Here is a 23699-nt window from a genome sequence, read left to right as displayed (position 1 = left end):
AATTATACCATGGCTGTTTTGGTGCATTAAAAATGACGCTTGCCAGAAACTTTCAGCCCTTTGACAACAGAGATCTTGACATGCCATAGAAAATTATTAAACTAAAAAACTGAAAGAGCAACCATCACACTGCTGCAAAGACTCGCATTATCGTTTCCGCTTTTTGCGACGACGCCCGGGTGTGCCTGCGAGCTGCTATTTCAGTGCATTAGTGACTGCTGTGGGTCACATGATCCACATGTACTTTCTGCACTGCTAATTGTATTATATAAAGCTTGGTTCCACATCTAAGAAAACCCACGCAGTCCAGGGAGAACATGCTCACTCCACACAGGTAGACTGACCTGGATTCAAGACCCCAGAGCTGTAAGGCCGATGCACTGACCACTCAAGCCGCCGGGCCGCTTAAATTCATATTTGAACATAAAATAAAATCTAGAAAATAAATTCCCCAGTCAACTATTGTGGATAACCATGAAATGGAAAAGTTAGAATCCAAACTGAAATTAAGAAGAAAAGTGCTACAGTATTAATACAGAATAATATCAAGATTGAATTAATTAAATTACAAAACTTTAACCAATTGCTAAACCTTCTGGACACAAATGTGTTAATTTAGAAAAGAACACTCCTTTTCTTTCACCATGACACAATTGTTTTGGTGCTCAACCCCTGTCCTCATCAACCATACGATACCATGCACAAAAGTCTTTCCCTAAATTTGTATTCATGTGGCTGCCTACAATCATGAACCAGAACATCTCTCATTGTGGTTAAATCTCATGACAAAGTTTATTATGAATCCTTCGGGTCAGGTGACAGTGAGTTGACTGATGTGACAGTGGAGATTCCAAGATGACAAAGCATTTTGCAAGATGACGGAGAGACAGAAAACAGCACACTTGCCTTAATGTTGATGAGCTATGAAACAACAGACAAGTGAAAACAACGTTTCTCCAACCTTTTCGTAGACTGCTAACGTACAGGCTATGAAACCTATTCAGCGGAAACATTCCATCAACTGTCTTTAAAGAAAACTTTAACAACACATCTAACTTACATAATTGGCCTACATACAAGATATAGCCACTGCTAATGATTCATCATGGGTCATTAGAAAAGTCAGGATGAGTGAGCGCTGTTAATTCCAAGAAATCAGTACAAAGGAGAGGGAAAGCGATACAGACTGGCACAATGCCATACACACTGATATGGGCTTGCAATGAAAGTACACACACTTGGATGTGGAACTGAGCTTTATATAATAAAATTAGCAGCGCTGAAAGTACATGTGGATCATGTGACCCACAGAAGTCCACTAATGCACTGAAAGACTGACTCGCAGGCACAGTCGCAGAAAGCGGAAACGATAACGTGAGGACTATCAAGTCTTTGCTGCAGTGTGATGATTGGTCTTTGAGTTTTTTTGTTTGATCATTTTCTAAGGCCTGTTGTCAAGGGACTGAAAGTTTCTGGCAAATGTCATTTTTATTGCACCAAAACAATTATGGTATAATTCAATGCTATTGACTATTGTTGGGGCGGCCTGGTGGGTTGAGTGGTTAGTGCCTCGGCCTCACAGTTCTAGGGCCCTGGGTTCAAATCCAGGTCAGTCCACCTGTGTGGAGGTAGGTTTTCTCCAGGTACTCCAGTTTCCTCCCACGTTCCAAAAAACATGCATGGTAAGGTGATTACACACTCTAAATTGCCCCTAATTATGAGAGTGAGTGCGAATGGTTCTCCGCCTCCCTCTGCCCTGGGATTGGCTGGCCATTGATTCAGGGTGTCCCCCTCCTCTGGCCCGAAGTCAAATGGGATAGGCTCCAACACCCCCGCGACCCTTGTGACAATAAAGCGGCTCATAAAATGAATGAATGAATGACTAAAAATAAGAATAAAATAATCAATTAAAAAATAAAATACATCGTATCGTCCTAAATGTTATTATTGTGATCCAATAAAATAATGTTACTTTTCAGTTCAAATTCATATTCAACCATTCAGATGGTAAAATGTTAGTACTAATGATATATACCAATTTTGCAACCTCAGGGAGACGAAAGATATAACCATGCTCAAAATGAAACTGATGATTAAAATCGGTGCTGAGCCAACTGAAATCTTATCACAAGCATGTTGACAGCCAAACCAAGGACAGAGCTTGTAATCTTAAGTATCATTGTGTAGTTTCTTCCCAATTATTGCGGCAAGTCTTTCAAAGGAGGCATACATATACAAAAGATAAATGTAATGTAATCTAATTCATAAAGCTACAACTACAACATATCAAGTCAAATGAATTAAATGCATTTCATCACATTGGTTTATGGATCAAATTTGGTACTGGATTGTCCAGTAAATTGTAAGAACGATCAGGAAACTGTTTTCCCAGAATCAAACATCTACAGTCACTGTCAGATAGAGTAACACAGGTCTGACGTGTGTGTAGTCAAAGGTGCGGTGTAATCCTAGGCCAGCAGGCAAATATAGCCTTTTGGAGCTTTGGGCCATGCTGAGTGCTGCTGTGCTGTTTTCGACCTTGGCTCCATCCTGCCCTCCCCTTTCCTTTAAAAACTCTTCAAAAGGTATGTATCTACATTCTGAACGCTCACACCACTTGTTCAGACCCTTTTGCTCACACAAATCATGCATGTCACGTCAGCTATTCAGCACTCATTTTCTGACACTTTTCATGACTCACAATAACGAAGAGTATATATATAATATATATATATATATATATATATATATATATATATATATATATATATATATATATATATATATATATATATATATATATATATATATATATATATATATATATATATATATATATATATATATATATATATATATATATACTGTATGTCGTAAACCTACAGTATATTTATGTTGCACAAAGTAGTTGGCACGGTGTCCTATTGGTTATCACATAGCATACCTCACAGTTTTGAAATCGGGAGTTCAATTCCAGGTGTTCCTACCAGTCTGGAGTTTGCATATTACAGTGTAGGTGGGGTCCTACAGTTTAAATCTCAAATCCACAAAACTGGCAGCAAGGAAAATGAATGAAATATACCCCGAAGCTCTGTTAGTAAAGACTTTAGCACCACAGCACTAAGAAATTTGGCACTCAAAAAAACTGACAAGTTGACTAAGCATATTAATCGAGATTGATTTATATCATAAATCATTTTAATTCACTGATTGAAGACAGTGGTTTGATATAAGATATAGCCAGTTCTCAGATCAAGGGTTAGATCCCAGGTCCAATCCTTCCCGTTTCCTCTCACATCTCAAAAACCTCCATGTGGCTGGTTGAACACTCTAAATTGCCCCTAGGTATGAGATTGAGTGTGAGAGGTTGTCCGTCTCCTTGTGCCCTGCAATTGTGTGGCCACTAATTTAGGGTGTCGTATGCCTGGTGCATGGGATCTGAGATAGGTTTGAGAACACCCCGCGACCCTGGTGGGGATAAGCGGTGCAGAACATGAATTAATTATAATAACTGATTGAATTCTAGGGAGCGCAGTGGACAAGTAGTTAGAGCATCAGCCTCACAGTTTTGACATTGAGGCATCAATTCCAGGTTCGGACTTTCCTGTGTGCAGTTTGCATGTTCTCTCTGGGCTTGTGTGGATTTTCTCCCAGTACTCTGGTTGCCTTCTACTTTCCAAGACGTTCAGGGTAGAATGGATCTTTTTTCTAAATTGACCCGAGGTAGGAATGTAAGCCTGATTGGGCATCTCCTTGTCCCCTGCAATTAGGTGGCTACCAATTCAGGTGTCTGCCACCTGATGCCCGTAGGCTGCGACATGCCTCTAGCAACCCCTGCAACTCCTGTGACGACAATCAGCACTGAAAATGAATGAAAGAACGATTGAACTCTCAACATAGACTTTTATGTGAAAAGCAGTGAGGGGGAGTTGCTATGATAGTATGAATCCCCTATTTCAGGGGTGCTACTTTACCACACCTTAATGAAATTATCAACTCGTCAGTAAGCTGTCCAGAAGCTTTATACTGATCCCAGTTATTTGATTCAGGTGTCTTGGTGGAGGGAGACAAGGAAAACAAACTGGATAGTGGCTCTCAAGGACCCAACTCTGATTCACAACTGAATTCAATTCAATGAAGAAAGAGTTCCTGCTACTTATTTTTTCACTGGCTATCTCAAATAGATTAATGGTGTTGGTATCGTTGATATTGGTTTTCGACTCATAAATAACTGAGACTTCACATATTCTATTTTTATTCATTAGAATGAACCACATTTTGCTAGGCCAAACATCTCATTTTCTAATACTTGGCTAAGCCCAATAGGCAATTGTAAAGATATTTTGTTCTTGTACTCCTTTTACATTCTTACTTTGCAGCAATGTTTCAGATACATTACAAGATTGACAAAGGAGATACTTGGCATGGAGAAATTAACTGCTTTGTTCTAAAAGGTTCCTTTTTGCCCTCAGGAACTCATGAGAGCGCTCAATTTAAGCACTTGTAAACATTCTCTAGTTACAACTGATACAGTTCTTGGAAGGAATATCATTCCTGGTGGTTCCATTCATTCATTCCGTACCGATGAATTTAAAATTAACCAATTTGAAAAATATATTTTTCTATACTGCTTATCCTCACAAGGGTTGCATAGGATGCTGGTGCCAATCCAAGCCAACTATGGGCAGTGCGCGACGGACCCCCTCAATTAGTTGCCAGCCTGTCGCAGGGCACACTAAAACAAGCACACATTCTCGCTCACACTCATACATAGGGGCAATTTAGACTATTCAACCAGCCTATCATGGATGTTTTTGTGATGTGGGAGGAAACCAGAACACCCTAAATAAATACTCACAAACAAGAACATGCAGTTTCAGAAAGAACTTGGAATAAAGCTCTCAATCTATGTGGCCAACGAATTTATCGCTCGTACACTGGGCCGCCATGTAAAGCATTGAAAACTGTAAACCACAAATCCCATGGTAGAAGAGCTCGGACAAGTAATTTGAGGAACAAAATACGATGATGCTGGATTTCACCAGTTTTATTCTGGGTATAAGGCCTGTCTGGGTTATTTTTTTCCATGACCCAAACAGGTTTGCAGTGTTAAGGCAGGATTTACAAAATGTCTGGATTAGCGTCTCGGTAACTGAATTAGGGGGGGAATGAAAAACTCAAAAAGCACATGCAGATTTAATGTTTCGATGCATACTAAAAGGAGGTCTGTTGTTCTGAGGAAGTGCTGTAAAATCAACTCTATGACAACTTTTTCAAAGAAAAATCCCTTTGCAGTCTGCTTGACCAACCTTAAAAGTGAACACCTGTCATCTTCCACCTGTCATCTTTTCTTATTTTTCTTTAACCTGCAATCCAACTGACAAGCATGCAATATTTGAACTAGATTAAAATATGCAATATTCATCCTCATGAATCATTTTGGGGCTAGCAAGGTTGAGTGCACAGGCAGTACAAAGCTCATAAAATGTGCACGGAAAGGCATCCCCATCATGCGCGTGTCAAGAAGACATATAATCATTCAATTCTTGACTAAAATCTATTGTTTGTCACTAAAATGCCATAAATTGTTTCATATTGCGTCTATTCTTAGGTTTTACCTCCATTTTGCATTCATTCATTATACAGTGAGAATGTCACCGACCAGTATAAAAACGGAGTAAATGCTAGTGACCAACAAAAATGGAATTAAAGGACAGCAAACTACACCTGCATCCTTTTGAGACATGACTGCAGTGAAACAAAATCATACTGAATGCTTCATGTGAATGTGCCATTAGATGAAATGCTCGTCATAACCACACCTCCACTCATCATTCACCCGCATACACGCCAGCTGAGGCCCTGGGACCGACTGGGCAAATATGCACGGGTAAAACCGATTGCCAGTCAATAGTAAAAGGCACCGTGAGAGTACCGACGCCGTCATTTCATCCTACCTTGCGTCTACGATCCCTGGATCTATTTCTCTTCTTGATCTTCTCCTCCTCCTTCTCCCGCTGCTCCTGGGCGGCGGCCTCAGCGAGGTCCTTAGTCTTGCGGAGCTGTTTGGCGGCTTGCGCCATGGTGCCACCGCTGCTGCTGCTGCTGCTACTGCCGCTGCTACGCTGCCACTGCTACCGGTCGTCCTCGTTTCCTCTGGCCCGAGTCCCCCCCGGCCCCCTCGCCTAGCTCCCCCCGGCTTGCCACCGCGGCATGCGCGTGCAGTCCGTACCCCCCGCCCCTTGCCCTCTGTGCTTCTCTATGCACAGCCGATGGAGAAGCCACAAGCCACACGTCAGTCTCAAGATGCCACAGCTAGTGGTGCTGATGCGGCCACTCATCCAGGCACTCGCACTGCGCTGAAATGTTTACCCCTCCCCCTCTTTCTCTCTCTCTCTCTCTCTCTCTCTCTCTCTCTCTCTCTCTCTCTCTCTCTCTCTCTCCCTCCCTCCCTCCCTCTCTCTCTCTCTCTCTCTCTCTCTCCCTCCCTCTCTCTCTCTCTCTCTCTCTCTCTCTCCCTCTCTCTCCCTCTCTCTCACTCTCTCTCTGTCTCTCTCAGACTCTCTCACTTACCCACTCTCTTTTTCTCTCTCTCTCGCTCCCCATGTTGCTCCTGAAAATCATCACGCAGTCTTGTGTTTGTAAGTCTGGGGCTATTGCCATAAATCACTCTTCCTATTGTTTCAATCTATTCCCTTTAGCTATCTCGAAACTATTCAGTCTTTGAATGCTCGGGACCTTTTGTCTTCAACCATAGTCCATCCTTCCACGTGCAAAAGACCAAAGTGTGTATGCTGCAGAATGCCTTGACATCTCTTCCCTTCTGCCTGTGGATTTTTTAAGGCACATTTCGCCGCCTAGAGACAAATGAAGGCGAATGGTTGAGTTATATTGCTTACAGTTTGTTTGCATTCACGACGTTGTTCGTATTCTCAAGGATACTAATCATTCATTTAATCATTTTCTCTGCCGCTTATCCTCACAAGGGTCTTAGGGGATGCTGCACCATATCCCACCCTTGGCAGGGGCCCACCTTCATACCTATGGGCGATTCAGTGTTCAACCAGCCTACCATTCATGTTTTTGGGATGTGGGAGGAGAAAACCCACACATGTCCAATGAGAGCATGCAAATTCCACAAAGTGAGGACTAACGTGAGAACTGTGAAGCCGACATACTAACCCCAATATGGGCAAACTACGGCCTGCGGGCCGCCTCCAGCCCGCTAGGCTTTTTAATCCGGCCCGCCGACGTTGTCCAAATAATGTTTTTTTTTCCCCCAAGATGGCGCCGTCACGCGGAAGCCAGTGGCAGTAGCTCTGTCCACTCTTATTTTTTCGGTTTTTACAGCCCCTCTATCTTTTTTTAAATTACATATTAATATTTCTTAATACATTTGTTTTTATTTTACTTTGTACTTTATACTTTTTACTTTAATGATGAGTGATGAGTGTGTTAATACTTTAGTCCTTTTTTTCAGTTTATGTACTGTTAACGGATGCAGTTTTTTTTTATATATATATATCGTGTCTTGTGCTGACCCGGCCCATCTGTCAAATTTTTAAAGTCACTGTGGCCCCCGGGCCGAAAAGTTTGCCCACCCCTGTGCTAACCTGTCATTCACTCGGCCACCAAATGCTACTCAATGAGAAAAATTTCACTGCCCGCAAAATGTCTACTACATGACAGATCTGATCGCACAAGTCAATTTTTTTTGGACGTCGCGGTCCAACCAAATGAGATTGAACCAATTCCTCATTGTTGGAAAAGTAATTTTAGCACAGATAAAAAGTAAAATTTATGGTTTCTTTGCAAAATACAGCATTGTTGTCAACGAGGATTGCGGAATCTATGAAATCTTTACGATTTTAATGAACATGAGATATTTATTTACATTTTTGATGAACTTGCATAAAACTCATTTGTGATCATTTTAATTATATTTGTTTTCGAATGAAACAAGAACTAACAGAGGTAGGAATTATCCATATTTTTATTCACAAGAGGTAGAGACAGTGGGATTTTCCACCTTCAGGTTTCTGTGGAACTCGCATTACCGCAAAATTGATTCTAAATCTGAATGTTCTCATAGGAACCCTCATGATATTCTTTGTCTGACTTCTGCAGAGATTCGTGTATGTGAAAATTGGTCTCAGAGGTTTTGGAGTCCTGGTGCAAAGGCAATGCAGCCACTACCTGCGTATTTCCTAGTTAGGAATAGTAAATCAGATGCTGGTATAGTCATTAAAACACCATCATTTTTTTTTTCATAAAAGCTCCTCATTAAATTACAGTCTTAAACATAAATAGAAGGTTGCATTTTCTCAATACCTGAGCGTTTGATCAGTTTTGATCAAAAACAAGTCATAAATAAAAGCGCTCTCTCCACCTTCCTTTGCAACATCATTTTTTCTTATAGTCCAGTTGCATAAGTATGTGATGTTCCAGCTGTAAAAGCAAAAGAAAGATAAAGGGCGACAAGACTAAATATTCATAACATACATACCAAGGTTAGATTCTTCAAATTCAGTCAAGCAAAAGGGAGGAATCCGAAAAAGGCATTGAATAGCATTTAGTTCCATCAATTCCGATTTCTTCATATCTTTATCATTGTGAAAAGTTCACCTTTAAATTTTGCATAACCCACCTGGGCTCATTCCTATGTTGATAAAAATCCAATGTCTATCCAACACCTCAGCAGTATGAACATTGATTAAATTAAAATACATACCAGAGTTTTTAAACATCTATTTGGCTATGGGATTTGTCCTATTCACATATTTTGTCTTTCTCTTTTGCTTAAGGGGTGCCCTAAATCATCAATATTTCAACATGGGGTCTTCTTAATTAATTTCTGAAACTTTAATGGTCTCTGCCAGTTCCTCAAGGACATTTTCTTCAGCAATGATAGCAAATCCACTGGAAAGATTAAATTTTTATGGAACGATATAGCGTAAAACCTCTATTTGAGAAGCACATCTATTAAAACGGCACTTTGGTGGAAAAATTGAAAAAGAGAATGACACCCTCTAATTGGCTGGGACCGCTAATTGAACGTCCCTATGGGGGCAAGTTTGAAAAATAGAGTGGCATGCCGGTGAAATATGAATTTTTCTCAACCTGAAAAGGTGGTCAGATGGCAAGTGCCGTGCCTTCTTGACTGGGATTCATACTGATGCCACCAAGAGGCAATTGAAGAAGCTCCATATTGATGTGGCCGTGATTCCAGGAGGTTGCACCAAATTTATACAGGCCCTCGAGGTCTACTGGAACGCCCCATTCAAGGCCAAACTCCGACAGTTCTACGAGAGCTGGGTGTTGCATGGCGAGAAGAGCTACAGTTGTGGTCAAAAGTGAAGAACATAATGTCATGGCTCTCTTAAGTTTAAAGTTATCTCTACTAGATTTTTCTCTGATGGAGTGATTGGAACCATTACTTCTTTGTCACAAAAAACATTCATGGAGTTTGGTTCTTTCATGACTTTATTACGTGTGAACAAATTTGCTGGGTCAAAAATATACATACAGCAACACAAATTAGCAATTTTGGTGATTTAGAAAGTTGTGTCTGTGAAATGAGCTTCATAACATGGCCTATTAACTTCTTGTGAGTGATTATGAGTGACTACAGCTGGTGTCTTCTCTGCGGCCATTTAAATAGGGCTCATTGGATGGAAACGCCCACAAACGGTACAATGGGAAAGTCAAAGGAGCTCAACATTGATCTGAAAAAGCGAATCCTTGACTTGAATAAGTCAGGAAAGTCACTTGGAGCCATTTTAAAGCAGCTGCAGGTCCCAAGAGCAACAGTGCAAACAATTGTTTGTAAGTATAAAGTGCATGGCACTTTTTTGTCACTGCCACGATCGGGAAGAAAGCGCAAGGTATCACCTGCTGCTGAGAGAAAAATCCGGCTAGAATTAACATTTTCTAATGGCCTTCCCAAAGTTCTGACTTAAACCCCATTGAGAACTTGTTGACAATGCTTAAGAAACAAGTCCATCTCAGAAAGCCATTCTGTCAGGAGGAGTGCATAACTATAAACATAACAAATCCCATCTGAGCTAGTCTGGTTTTGGGGGTCATGATCGCCTCAGGTGCATGGCGAGAAAGAACCCAGGATGTGGGAGACAAAAGTGGTTGTACAAAAGTGACAAATAAAAGGGGAACAGCGCACATTGATGAAGAGACATAAATCATAACTTACATAAACCGACACCACTCAAAATACTAGACACAGTGTAGACAAGTTTAAAATCACATTTAAATACATAGACGGGCTGATTACCAAATACACACAGCTGGTTAAAAGAGGAAAGGGAAGCCCGGAGGGACATAAGAGGTAAAAAAAAAAAAAAAAAAACACCCAGCCAGCACACACAAGGAATACGCATAGAAGGAACTATTTAAATATCCCAAATGTTGGTCTTTCTCTTCTCTTAGCACCACCTAAAATGTTGTGTTACCACCATCTACTGGCATTTATACATAACTACAGTTTTAAAAACCGACAAGATCTTCATTCCTAAAACAAGCCCCAATCAATTACAATATAGTGTTTTCAGTTTCCCAGTATTTCTATGTAATTGTCTCATGGGGTTAGTAAATCAGTGAAAGTGTTGTTACAAATGAAGGTGTTTTTCCATTGTACATGAGTCATGTAGTACATTTACTTTAAATTGAATTATTTGTTAATGCACTACAGGCCTGATTTAAGTGCAGTGCTATTTTTGGTTTTGTAATGGGGTTATTTTTAGACACGCATTCCTTGATGTCAGTGAATCTGAGTCTCATGCTTTTTGGCTTAATTCCAACACACTGAAGGCAAAGTGCCCTTGAAAATGACTTGCACTTTCCCAGCATTCAGCCATAGATGATTAAATACATGTGCATGACAACATAATGGCAAAGCAAAAAGAATGGATGAAAAGTGTTATATATTCTTCAAATTTAAATATACAATGGTACCGAAAATAAATAAAGCATTTTGTATGTGTTATGATCGCGGGCAGAGAGCCCCAAACCAGGCCTATCGGCAGCTTTGATTGTGGCGTTCTCTCTTTATTGCAATATATCCTGATACAACAAAGGTACAAGGGAAGTACACTAGGCAGGTCGGGAACGTGGGTTGGGGGTCGAGAGACATGAAGTAAGTGGGAAAATCCAAACAGAGGTACAAGATCCATAGAAGAAGAAACATGGTCCTAGGGCAAAACAAGGATTCTGAGATCAGACAACATGACAATGTAGAAACAGGAGAACTGATTAAGACGATTTATAGACCACGTCGGTTTCAATACGCCTTTCGTAAAAAATTATACCTGATCACTTGCTTTGTAAATAATAAATAAATATATATATATATATATATATATATATATATATATATATATATATATATATATATATATATATATATATATATATATATATATATATATATATATATATATATATATATATATATATATATATATATATATATATATATATATATATATATATATATATATATATATATATATATATATATATATATATATATATATATATATATATATATATATATATATATATATATATATATATATACATATATATATATATATATATATATATATATATATATATATATATATATATATATATATACATATATATACATATATATAAATTTTTACATGACACAGACACAAACCAAGAAAAGAGAAAATGCAGTTTCTAAATTATGATTTTATTTACCAAAGCAGAAAAAAATACAAACTTGTCTGGCCCTCTGTGAAAAAATAATTGCCCCACTTTGTTAATTCATTCATTTTCTGAAGAATTGAAACAGTGGGCCAAAATTCCTCCAAAGCATTGTGAAGGACTCGTCACAAGTTATCCTAAACTCTCGTTTTCAGTTATTGGTGTCAAAGGTGGCACAACCCGTTATTAGGTTCAGGAGGCAATTCCTTTGTCAATTATGGGAACTATTTTCACTGTGAGTATAGTACTTAAAGTATTTATTTTTAAATTTATAGATAATATTTAGATATTAATACTCCTTCAACATTCCAAAAACATGCATGTTAGGCTGGTTTAACACTCTAAAAACTCAGGTTGTCCCCAGCCTGGTGCACCTAGTTCCCTCAGATAGGCTACATTGATCTTTTTGAATAAAAGTGGTTCATAAAATTAATTAATTAATTTTTACTCCAACACTTTACTCCACACTTTCAACTGGTCAACTCCTGCTTTAAATGTCATGACTGTTATTGCTGTACTTTCAAACGTATGACTGTAGATGTCAGTAAGCTTCCATAAGAATTACCCTAATACAAAGTGCATCCAAACTATTGAAACACATTTGCAGTATAACGAAATGATAGCCTGGTGGTGAAATATTTTTTTGAGAAATTATTCTCCTCGATCGATAAAAGTATCGAAACGTGCAGGAATGGTTTATTAACATCTTTTGTTTGTGCCTCAATAATAGGCCAGGGATAGGCTCCAGCATACCTGTGACATTTTGGTTAAAAAATATGCTTCAATAGTTGGATTTCTAATTTCCAGCTATGAGTTTGCATTCTTACGGCCTCTAAAGGGTTCTGCAAGTCTGCAAATAATTCAACTAAGACAAAATATCACCCCACGTCACTGCCACCACTTTGATCGAATGAATTAGAAAGAAATGACATTTTCCATTGCGCATGGAAAAAAAAAGTTGAGTAATCCTTTATCATTTTCAGCACTCACACAGAGCTGGAGGGCAAAACGTGGCTTGGCGGACGCCCAGAAATCATCTCAGCATCAGTTCGTGGAAGCCAAGATGGCCCAATAATTCAGAGTAGTTTCCAGTCATCCACAGAGAGGTATATGCAAACCTCCCTGTGAACTTCGGCTGTCAGCTAAAGTGGTTAAAGAAAAAAGGTTTGTAGATGGAGCACTTCAACTCCAAGTCTCTGCATTTATCCATGCAACTCTCCTTATTTTTAGGCATAATAGTGTGGCATGTACAAAAACCCCATCAGATGGACTCTAAATAACAGGCACAAAAAAATGGTGTGGGGAAGTTACAGGGTTATATGTTGAATAAAAATCTTCTAAATGTGGAAATAGGAGACTCATTAAAAACTTCTTTCACTGTTATCTCAGACACCGACTTCAGTATTTTGATAGAAACATTTAGACTAGATTTATATTCTAGAAATTTCATTGTCACAGTAGTAAGAGGGTGAGAATACAGACAGAGGAAAAGACACTTTAATAATAATAACTAAATAAATAAATTATATATATATATATATATATATATATATATATATATATATATATATATATATATATATATATATATATATATATATATATATATATATATATATATATATATATATATATATATATATATATATATATATATATATATATATATATATATATATATATATATATATATATATATATATATATATATATATATATATATATATATATATATATATATATATATATATATATATATATATATATATATATATATATATATATATATATATATATATTGGGGCATTAACATACAGGGTTAAAGAGTTATACAAATGGTTGTTTTTAAGGCTCGTTAGGTGAGTGGTTAGTGTGTCGGCCTCAGAGTTCTGGAGCATAGAGTTTGATCCAAGGTGGGTCCTCACCTGGTTTTCTCTTGGTACACTGGTTTCCTCCCACCTATAAAAAGCTTTCGTAACCTGAAAATTTCATACCTAAAGACATTCGTAAGTAGAGGTATGGCTGTACTCCTTCCACATTCCAAAGACATTCATTCAAGGCTGGTTGAACAAAAATTGTCCCAAGGTATGAATGTGAGCGTGAATGGTTGTCAGTCTCCTTGTGCCCTTCGATTGGATGCCCACTTATTCGGGGTGTCCCGTGCCTGGTGCCCGAAGTAATGTGATGCTCCAGCATCCTGCACGGCCCATGTGAGGATAAGCGTTTCGGAAAATGAATGAATGAATGATGAAATCAAAATTTCATCCATAAACTTACTTTACTAAATTTCACAAATGGAGTAACTCCTCTACAAACCTTCTTGTGTACTACATTGATTGATTCATTTTCTGTACCGCTTATCCTCAGAAGAACCATGGGGGGTGCTGGTGCTTATCCCAGACAGATATGGGCACCAGGTGGGGGACGCCTGAAATTGGTCGCCAGCCAATTGCACTGCACTGTACTACTTGTCATCAAAAAGTCCTGCTTTATACTTTGCATTGACAACCTGCGAAGATTAGGTTTCATCATTGTAGTGTAGCACAAGCCAAATTATTTTTACACTTGAATGTTCAACTATTTAGAAATCCCATAAATAGTCATTTAAAAATTAAGTGAGCACCTCAGTGCAATTAAATCGGTATCTTTTATGGGCTATTGTTATTACTCATCTATTTATTGTCTTAGAAGAAGAAAACATGTATTGCGGTGGTCCCTGTGTGAAGACTTGTGAAAATGCGAAAAGATGTTAGACATTGAGATGTGGAAGGAGGGGGTGGAAAAGGGGGGTGGCTCATTTTGATTTTATGGGAAAGGAGGAGTGAACTGCACTGCACCAACTGGGCGTCGGCTGGAGAGAGACGGAGGAAAGGAGGGCACAAGCAAAGGTTGTTGGGACGTCCCTGAGGGGACACAAGCAAAAATAAACCAATGAGTAGCTATTGGTAGCTGCACACATAAAATATACTACATAGTGAGTCATTTGATACTCCTCAAGAATTAAACAGTGAATACTTACTGAAGGATAATGGGAAAAACTAAATTTGTAAATTCATACTGAGGTAGACTCATTCATTCACACATTTTTGAACCGCTTTATCCTTACAAGATGCGCAAGGGGTGCTGGAGCCTATCCCAGCTGACTTCGGGCCAGAAACGGGATACATCCTGAATCAGTGGCCAGCCAATCGCATGGCACGAGTAAATGGACAACCATTCACACTCACACTCATACCTAGGGACAATTTAGAGTGTCCAATCGGTCTACCATGCATGTTTTTGGAATGTGGGAGGGAATAGGACTACCCAGAGAAAACCCATGCAGGCGGGGAGAACATGCAATCTCCATCGGGCCGCCAGTTACCAGATATTTTATGACCAAATTAGTGACATCTCTCCTAAACACAATGCGACAGCGTAACAGTAGAGCTTTCCCCTTGCACTTAACTCCTATACTGCAGTTTCCCGCAGCCTCATGAAATATGTAAGAAGCAGTATTGCCATTGCCCATTTTTGTGTTTGCGTATGTGTGTGTGTTGCTTGTGTCTACGCGCAATGATGAAATCAAAAAGAAAGCTTACTCAGCTGTGACTGAATGGCCTCACAGCACCTTTATAAAAAGGGTGTGGAACCGTTTGCTCCACATGTGAGGTTTAGATCTAGATCAACATATAATTCTCAAAAATAGATACATTATAAAATCAAGATTAATCCCAAAACACACAAATGTTCATAATCCATATATCCATTAACCAAAGCACTATTTTAACAAATCAGCATCTTTCTCTTGTTGTCGATCAATTTAGGCGGTTTAGATCCAGATCAACATATAATTCTCAAAAATAGATAAATTATAAAATCAAAGGAAGGTTACTCCCGAAACACACAAATGTTCATAATCCATATATCCATTAACCAAAGCACTATTTTAACAACATTTTGGCTAAAATCCAGATAGTCTCGTAGGCTGGTAGCCAACGACGCTACTGTCATCGATCGTTACGATTGTCACGGTATACCAGCAAAAATTATCCTCAATCGTATGTATTTTAGCGGTGCGTACGGCAATATCGATAAAGGATAACATGCGCATGCGTAGATATACATAGAGTAAATATCGTGGAAGCAAGCATGGAGGAGCCACCTAGTAAGAAACGAGTTACCGCGAGTAAACATGCGTCGTACGGTGTTTGTAAGGTTTTTTGTGGGTTTGTACGGGGAATCATAATCATTTATACGGGCAGTTATCGGCAGAGGTATGCAATTTAGATGAAAAATAGTTCTCAAAAATAACATTTGTGCAAAAGTTAGAAAGCTGTTACCCAAAGAAGTTTATACCCCAAAGGCCAAACAGAGGTAGCAAAAGAGAAGAGAGCGGTATAAATGATCAAAGTAGCTGTTGAAATGCACAACAGGAGACTTTGCGCAGTGTGCACTCCGTTTTCTGACTGGTGCTGTACAAAAGACTGTAGCGAATTGAATCAAAGCTGAGTCACCAAGCTCATATAAGACTATGAGTCATGTCCATGAGGTAAAGTCCTTTAACTTGAATACTAGCTTGAGTAATCAAAGTGCAACAAGCATCGAAAACTACTACTGTGCACAATGTCAGGTGCAATTTTGTGAGAGTTCTCAGGGGGACGCAGGTCGTATAAAAAGATGAATGACAAGTCATATTGCCTGAGAGCATATTTGCTAAGCAAGCGGAATGTTTGGAGGTATTGGATTAACCCTTTGAAGCAGCAATATTTGATTATTTGTAGAAAATGCTGAGACTCGAGAAAAGCTTTCAATTGTTTTCCAATTTTTTGAAGTGCCAATTTTAAACGATGCCCATCGTAAAGTACACTGATCCTTTGTTTATCGCGGATAATGTAGACCAGACATTGTCGCGGTAATTGAAAAACTGCGAAGTAGGATCACCCTTATTATTACTACATCCCATGCTACATGTTTATACACGTATCAAGAAGGGTATTTATTAAGTATCACATATCAAAAGACTATAATGTATTCATATCTAAATGTGAATCGACCCTATACCAACCACACACAGACACACACATCTATAAATTAAAAATATGTAAATACTGTACTGTACTGTAAAGTACCGTACTCACAGTACTTTTGTCAGATTTGAGAGGCAGTTTTCCTGTACAAATATTGGATTGGATTGGATGACTTTATTCATCCCGTATTCGAGAAATTTCATTTCATTTTGATTTATTAGTTGCAAACATGACATCCCAATCACTTTTTAATGATTACAAAAGAGGTGTTAAGGTAGGCTGAGTTTTTTTACACGGCAACATGCATTTTATTTCTGTAGGTTAGAAATTGTCGTAAAATTAGGCAAAATGTGGGCATAATTACTGTTCTAAATAGCGACATTTAATGTATTATTCATAAATAGATATCTGAATCAATATGATTCAATTAAGTCATTCAATGAAATTTCTTAATGATAAAAAGTTGGAAGAATACAGTGGTTTTAAGTGTGTGTGTGTGTGAGTGTGTGTGTGGCTGGATGCGTGTGTGTCTGTGTATGGGGGGGGGGGGGGTTATGGTTAGGGTTAGGCTTAATTGAATCATAATGATTCATATATTTTTTTATGAATGATACATTTAATGTGACAATGTGGGGGGGTTAGAATAAACGGGGTCGATAAACATCTCCCTGAAATAATGATATAAAACTGCATGGCCAAGAAATATACAGTTGTGGTAAAAAGTTTAAAAACACTTGTTAAGAACATAATGTCATGGCTCTCTTGAGTTTCTAACTCCGTCGGTGGCCCCTACCCGATTTTGGGCCGAGTCCTACACCCGCTGGATATCCAGTTTCCTCCCACCAAATTGGATGTCAGCGAGGTATTGGGAGATGGCTAGTGTGAGCAACTCTACCGCGTTAATTAAAAAAAAAAACTGATACAAGAAGTGTATTTATGTTTCAGGATGTTTGATTCCATTTGATATTTTGTTTTTTCCCATCGAGGCTTTTCATAACTTAAATATATCATGAGACATTCGTTAATAGAGGCACCACTTGGGAGGATTTCTGGGCATGTCCCACCGAGAGGAGGCCACAGGGTCAACCTCGGATACACCACTGTCTTTATAATCTTTTTTTTTATTACACATACCTTTCAAAAAGCCCAGAATCTTTTACTCAATGCCATGGTTGAAAATTGACATAGTTTCTCATGACTATAATGTCAATGGCAGTATAATGGTGCATGACTTTTGGTTTCAAATCATGATCAATGATCATGACATGTACACTTTATCTAGTGCAGTTTATGAATCCATCTCTCTCTTGCTTCTGCAGCCGCAGCAGCCGCAATCACGTAATCAAAGTAGAATGAAAAGCTCGCTCACCCATCCTGTCATTGAGCTGGATCAGGATTCTGCAGCTCAGCCTCTGCAGGATGACTCCACCTTCTTCACTTTCTTTGAACTGCCCATAGACATATTGCAATGCGACCAAACCTGAGGACACACTAGCCACAATATTAGGGAATTGTCGAACCTACGTTTTGAGCAGATTCACATTCTACTGGAAGAGAAAAAATTAACAACAAAGTTAATTTAAAATTTATTGAATTGGATTCGATTGGATTGGATAACTTTATTCATCCCGTAATCGGGAAATTACATTGTGGCAGTAGCAAGAGGTTGTTTAGACAGAATAGCAAAGCAAAAGCACGAAGTACAAAGTAAATCAAAGTAAATGGAATCATCAAATCATTAAGTCATAAAAGCAGCAAAAACACAAAACGAGCAAGAGTGGACGGAGCTACCGCGGCCGCCAGCTGCCGCTTAAACAGCGCCATTTTGGTTGCGGTAGCTATATCAGACTCAAAAAGACGGTTTTCAAGGGGTCTTAAAATCTTTAAATTTTGAATTTAAATTTAAATTTTGATAAAGTGTCTTAAAACGGAATTGAATTTCAAAGATATGTCTTCTATATAACTGTGCAATTTGCAAATTCAAACTTTCCTGCCTTTCCTGAGTTTGTGTTGGTATCCATCTTCAACTGCTGTTTTTCATTCATTCATTCATTTTCTGAACCGCTTATCCTCACATGGGCCGCGGGGGGTGCTGGAGCCTAAGCCAGTTGACTTCGGGCCAGAGGCGGGTGACACCCTAACTCGGTGGCCATGTGATTGCAGGTCACGAGCAGATGGACAACCATTCACGCCCGCACTCATACCTAAGGGCAATTTAGAGTTTCCAATCAACCTACCATGCATGTTTTTGGAAAACCCACGCAGGCCCTGGAAGAACATGCAAACTCCACACAGGTGAACAGACCTGGATTTGAAGCCTCTTTTTCATAACAAACTATATTCATTTATATCTTGCCTCGTGATTCAAACCAACTTCCTCTACTCTATATACTAAATAACGCCCACAAAGTCAGTTTCACTTATTTTCGCTAGGTCATATTTCCTCCTGAAAACGGCTCGACAATTCCAGTTAGCGGCAGTATTGGCTTTCACGCCATTCATATAAGTCATGACAAAGCCCCTCAGTGTTACCTGATCCAAAAGCATGGTTTAGTGAATCATGCCAGTAGTATAACTATACATTTGCTAGCTGTCCACAATTCAAAGTAATAATACTGCAAAGTACTGCTGCCATGGGCTAAAACACACCCACTGACTCTTAAAAACAACCAGCAAATATTGTAATAAGCTGGGTGATGGTGTGTGTGCGTATAAGGAGACGAGTGTAGAAGGAAGGGGAGGGTTACAGAAAAGGAGGGTGATGAGTGACTCTGCAGATTCTGACAACAGGCTACACTCCAGGATATTACAGCAAAATGGAGGGGTTTTGTGTGTGGTTATGATGCTGTGATTAAAGTGAATATCTTTAGAAAATGCACTGCAAGAGAGCAGTCAATTTAGGACTGGATGCTAATTTAATAAAATGTGTGTATGTGCATGGCACACAAAGGAGCTCATTGTAGCTTACAAAAGTTTCAAGCAAATTAGATGCATTTTAAATTAAGCTGTCAGATGCTTAGTATAATGCTTGAAAATGTTATTTTTAGATCGTTTAAATTAGTCATTCTCAAGTAGTAGCATTGGTACCTCTACTTATGAATGTCTTTTATTAATAAATATTCAGGTTAAGAAAAGCCGCAATGGGTAAATCATCTTCCAAAATAGATTAGATACATATAAATTACAAAAAGGCAAAATCTCCCAAAACAATCGGACAAACCCAAACTTAATAAACGTCTGTTATCCTGTATTTTCTTTTGAACTTGGTATAATAGAATTGCTTTCCCTTTGGCTCGCTGGTGCCTTACTGGCTGTCTACCAACACCCTGCTGGACTCCCATTGGTTAGACACGTGCTGCATCTCCATGATGCTTTTAGTGAGTCTTTGACCGCCATTTGTCATCACAGAGTTCTAAAACAGTGTTTGTTAGTTTTTCGGGTGTGCAAAATTATTCTTTATTTTAAATTTTGGCACCCGAAGGAAGATAGATTTGTTGAATTAATAATTGTACATTGTTAAGTTGTGTGATTATGGGTGTTTTTATGTCTTATCTGATGCCAAATGTCTGATTCAAGCATGGGAAAGTTTTGTGATGTGCATGATTTCGAACTTTTATCTCTTAGTACATTACCAACAGTCAGAAATGGGCAAACAGGTCTTCAAGGGCTGCTGTAGCTGCAGGTTTTTGTTCCAATCGATCCAGCACAGACAATTTAACCAATGAGATTCCTGCAGAAAATAAGAAGCACCAACCGGGCTGCAATCTACTGATCACACTTGAAGGACACCCGACTGTTGAAAAGGTGTCCTCTTTATGGCTTTGAATGAAAACCTGCACCCACTTTGTGGGATAGTTTTACCACCCCTGCTTTATGATGATCTCTTGCATGGAACTCTACTCAGAGTGAGATTGACCACCATGCTTAGTCTTAATGCTTGTATGGGGTGGGCAGTTAACAAATGCAAACAGTTACATTTGATTCAGGTTAATATACAGAGAGTGGAGTTCGACTTTTAAAGGTGGACTGACCTTTCTTTGAGGGTCAGAATTCTAGTGCTGAGTCCCTGTAGCAAGCAGAGGACAGGGGAGTGGCTTCCGTTCCGCTTGCGAATTTCAGCGTGAATTTTCCCATTTTGAGTCATCTGGGATAAGCTCCAGCACCCCCAATAAGGATAAAACGGAAAGAGAAGAGAGAGTGACAGATTAGTTATAGTATTTGTTGAGCACTCATTTAAGGTGACAAAAAGGGCAACACTTTTAGATCTTAAACATTACGATAAAAATACATTTGAACAAATCTTTTGATCTCATCTCATTTTCCAAACCATTTACCCTATCTATGGCGCTACCAAATCTTTTTATTTACTTTTAAATTAACAAAAACTAATTGAGTAGTAATGTGCCAGCTAAATAATTGATTGAGTTGAATCTTTACGCCTTCCCTTGAACAGTGACTTCCTACTCGAGGTAACCAAAGCTGCTGGCGTAAGGCTATGATGGAGAGTTGAGCACAAGTCAGCATATTGATGCTGTCTTTTAGATGCGGCATGCCTGTGAATTGTCAGCGTGATTTTATGACAGTTTAAATATTACACGGACGTACATATACATAATATATACACTTGTGGGGCCAGTATCTGAATGAGAATGCTGAGGAGAATCACAAAATAGTCATATCTCACTTTTGTTTGCATCTGAAAAGCTGTAATGATCCACTTTATGGCAGTCTTCAAAAGTCAACATAAAGGTTTTATTTGATTTAATCATGAGGCGCATTGTGCCATGTGTTTAATGCATCAGATATTAATTTGAAAGATAATGGTTGGTCGAAGTTGTTGGCATCATCTTTTTGATTACCGTATTTTCACGAATATAAGGCGCACCGCATTATAAGGCGCACCCTCAATGAATGACATTTTTCCATATATAAGGCGCACTGTATTATAAGGCGCACTGTATTATAAGGTGCACTGTATTATAAGGCGCACTGTATTATAAGGCGCACTGTATTATAAGGCGCACTGTATTATAAGGCGCACTGTCTATTTTGGAGAAAATTCAAGACTTTTAAGTGCGCCTTATACTCGTGAAAATACGGTAACTTTAACAAAAAAATACCATTTTCTCACCACTGTACAAATACAGTTTGTCGTTATAAATATAAAAACTGAACAATCTGTATTTGAAGTACTGTTGCACACCTAGATGAACGGATAAGAAAAATCTGGGTAATGCTTTCAAGCAAAATTATATTTCAGTGTATAAAAGAAATTCTGTGTCCTCACAATCCATGCATGCAGAGAGTGAGAGACAAAGAGAGAGAGAGAGCTAGTGATGCATTGCAGATAAACTGCAGTGTAATCCCTCCCTTTTTCCTCACCTATGCACCCCACCATAGACACACCCTTCGTTTTCATTTGTTTCCTCTCGCTGTCCATGTCCACGCGGTCCAGAAGAACCACCTACCACCCGGGACCATCCGCACCGTGTCACAGCAACAAGTCTTCCTATGAACTTTACATCTATATGTGCCATTCATCTTTCCCAGGTCACCTTGAATCAAGGTGCAAATCCTTCAGAAAGAAAAGACAAATTTGGAATATTTCAAACTATTATAGATAAGATTCACCAACATTTAGTTTAGGAGACAACAGTGTTTCAATGGAGATATTGTGGAAAAATACCAAGAACTCTGTAGTTTAACATTCTACCTTCAAAACTGCTTGACGGCGTCTTGATAGAAACAATGCACCATTGGATTTATAATATCAGAATTTGAGATTCCACATGAGTTTTTTTGGGAGAAATGTAGTTTTAAATTGAAAAAAAGAAGAAATCAATATCAATGATATTGATATTGATATTGATAGTCGTGAACAGTATTTTCACGACTATAAGGCGCACTTAAAAGTCTTAAATTTTCTCCAAAATAGACAGTGCGCCTTATAAATCAGTGCGCCTTATATATGGAAAAAAACAGAAAACCAAAAACGAAAAACCACCACTGTCGGATATTAAAACAACACAAACGCCTGAACTGAAACAATACTGTTAAATATGCAGATGCCATCTTAGTTTACAAAAATCCTCCATCATATAGCTCCTCCCCCACTGCAAGATTTTATACAAAAAAAATCCAAAACATCAACAATGGCTGACTCTAGAGGTGACTGTAGTGAGTGCTTCATACCTGGAAGTCAATAGCAATTACCGTATTTTCACGACTATAAGGCGCACTTAAAAGTCTTAAAGTTTCTCCAAAACATACAGTGCGCCTTATAATACAGTGCGCCTTATATATGGAAAAAATTTCATTCATTGAGGGTGCCTCTTATAATGCGGTGCGCCTTATAGTCGTGAAAATATGGTACTCCCCAATTAACCAACCATCTCAATTAGAACCATGGAAAAAACAGGTTTTTACAAAATGAAGAAACGTCAAATGACAGAAGTGGATCAGAATATGTCAGCAGGACAATTCAAAAACACGACAAACTTTGAACATGATGGTGGTGGGAAATAACGATAATTTTAGACGCATTCACAGGTTACTGTCTTTAGTTTGTGCCCTAAACAGTGGTTTTGCTAGAACTTCCATGGAGAAAATATACAACTGTCTTTTGTTTAATGGATAGTGAATAAACATATTCATTCACATTCGCTTATCCTTGGCAGGGTCGTGAGCGTACTGGAGCCTATCCCAGATGACTAAGCAAAAGGCACAACAACACCCAAAAATTGTCACCAATCAGTAATAGAGCACATAAACAGTAAGACAACCGTTCACAATAACACCAAGTAGAAATCGAGCCCACTCAGCCTGCACCAAAGTCCGGCGAACGAACCACTGAACCATACGGTGGACTGACAGGTAATATATTTGGGAAATTTATCTTGAAAGTCAGTTTTTGGTCATTTAACAACACTGCTAATACAATAT

At 38.6% G+C, this 23699-nt stretch overlaps 1 protein-coding gene and 1 long non-coding RNA gene across 19 annotated transcripts in view; both read right to left on the bottom strand.

The window, feature by feature from the left end:
• The window catches only part of ank1b (ankyrin 1, erythrocytic b), a 71273-nt gene extending 64909 nt beyond the window's left edge, over positions 1-6364 (bottom strand). For 13 of the 18 annotated variants that reach the window (XM_077738034.1, XM_077738036.1, XM_077738042.1 and 10 more), the window contains exon 1: positions 5958-6363. In XM_077738034.1, the coding sequence (XP_077594160.1) occupies positions 5958-6083 (126 nt within the window). In that variant the 5' untranslated portion in view covers positions 6084-6363. Of the gene's footprint in view, positions 1-5957 lie in introns of all 18 variants that reach the window. The other 5 variants (XM_077738050.1, XM_077738053.1, XM_077738049.1 and 2 more) reach the window with 2 other exon arrangements.
• Positions 6365-11743: 5379 nt separating this feature from the next.
• Positions 11744-21760, bottom strand: LOC144211083 (uncharacterized). Its single transcript, XR_013329521.1, has 3 exons — positions 20789-21760; positions 18127-18248; positions 11744-12890 (listed from the first exon to the last, which is right to left on the bottom strand). It is a non-coding gene; the product is annotated as an uncharacterized LOC144211083 (long non-coding RNA).
• Between the last annotated feature and the right edge of the window lie 1939 nt (positions 21761-23699).

The sequence above is a fragment of the Stigmatopora nigra genome, chromosome 17 (genome assembly GCF_051989575.1).
Source record: "Stigmatopora nigra isolate UIUO_SnigA chromosome 17, RoL_Snig_1.1, whole genome shotgun sequence".
Taxonomy (NCBI): Eukaryota; Metazoa; Chordata; class Actinopteri; order Syngnathiformes; family Syngnathidae; genus Stigmatopora; species Stigmatopora nigra.
The sequence above is the reverse complement of the archived record's forward strand: the minus strand, read 5'-3'. Positions and strand labels throughout refer to the sequence as shown.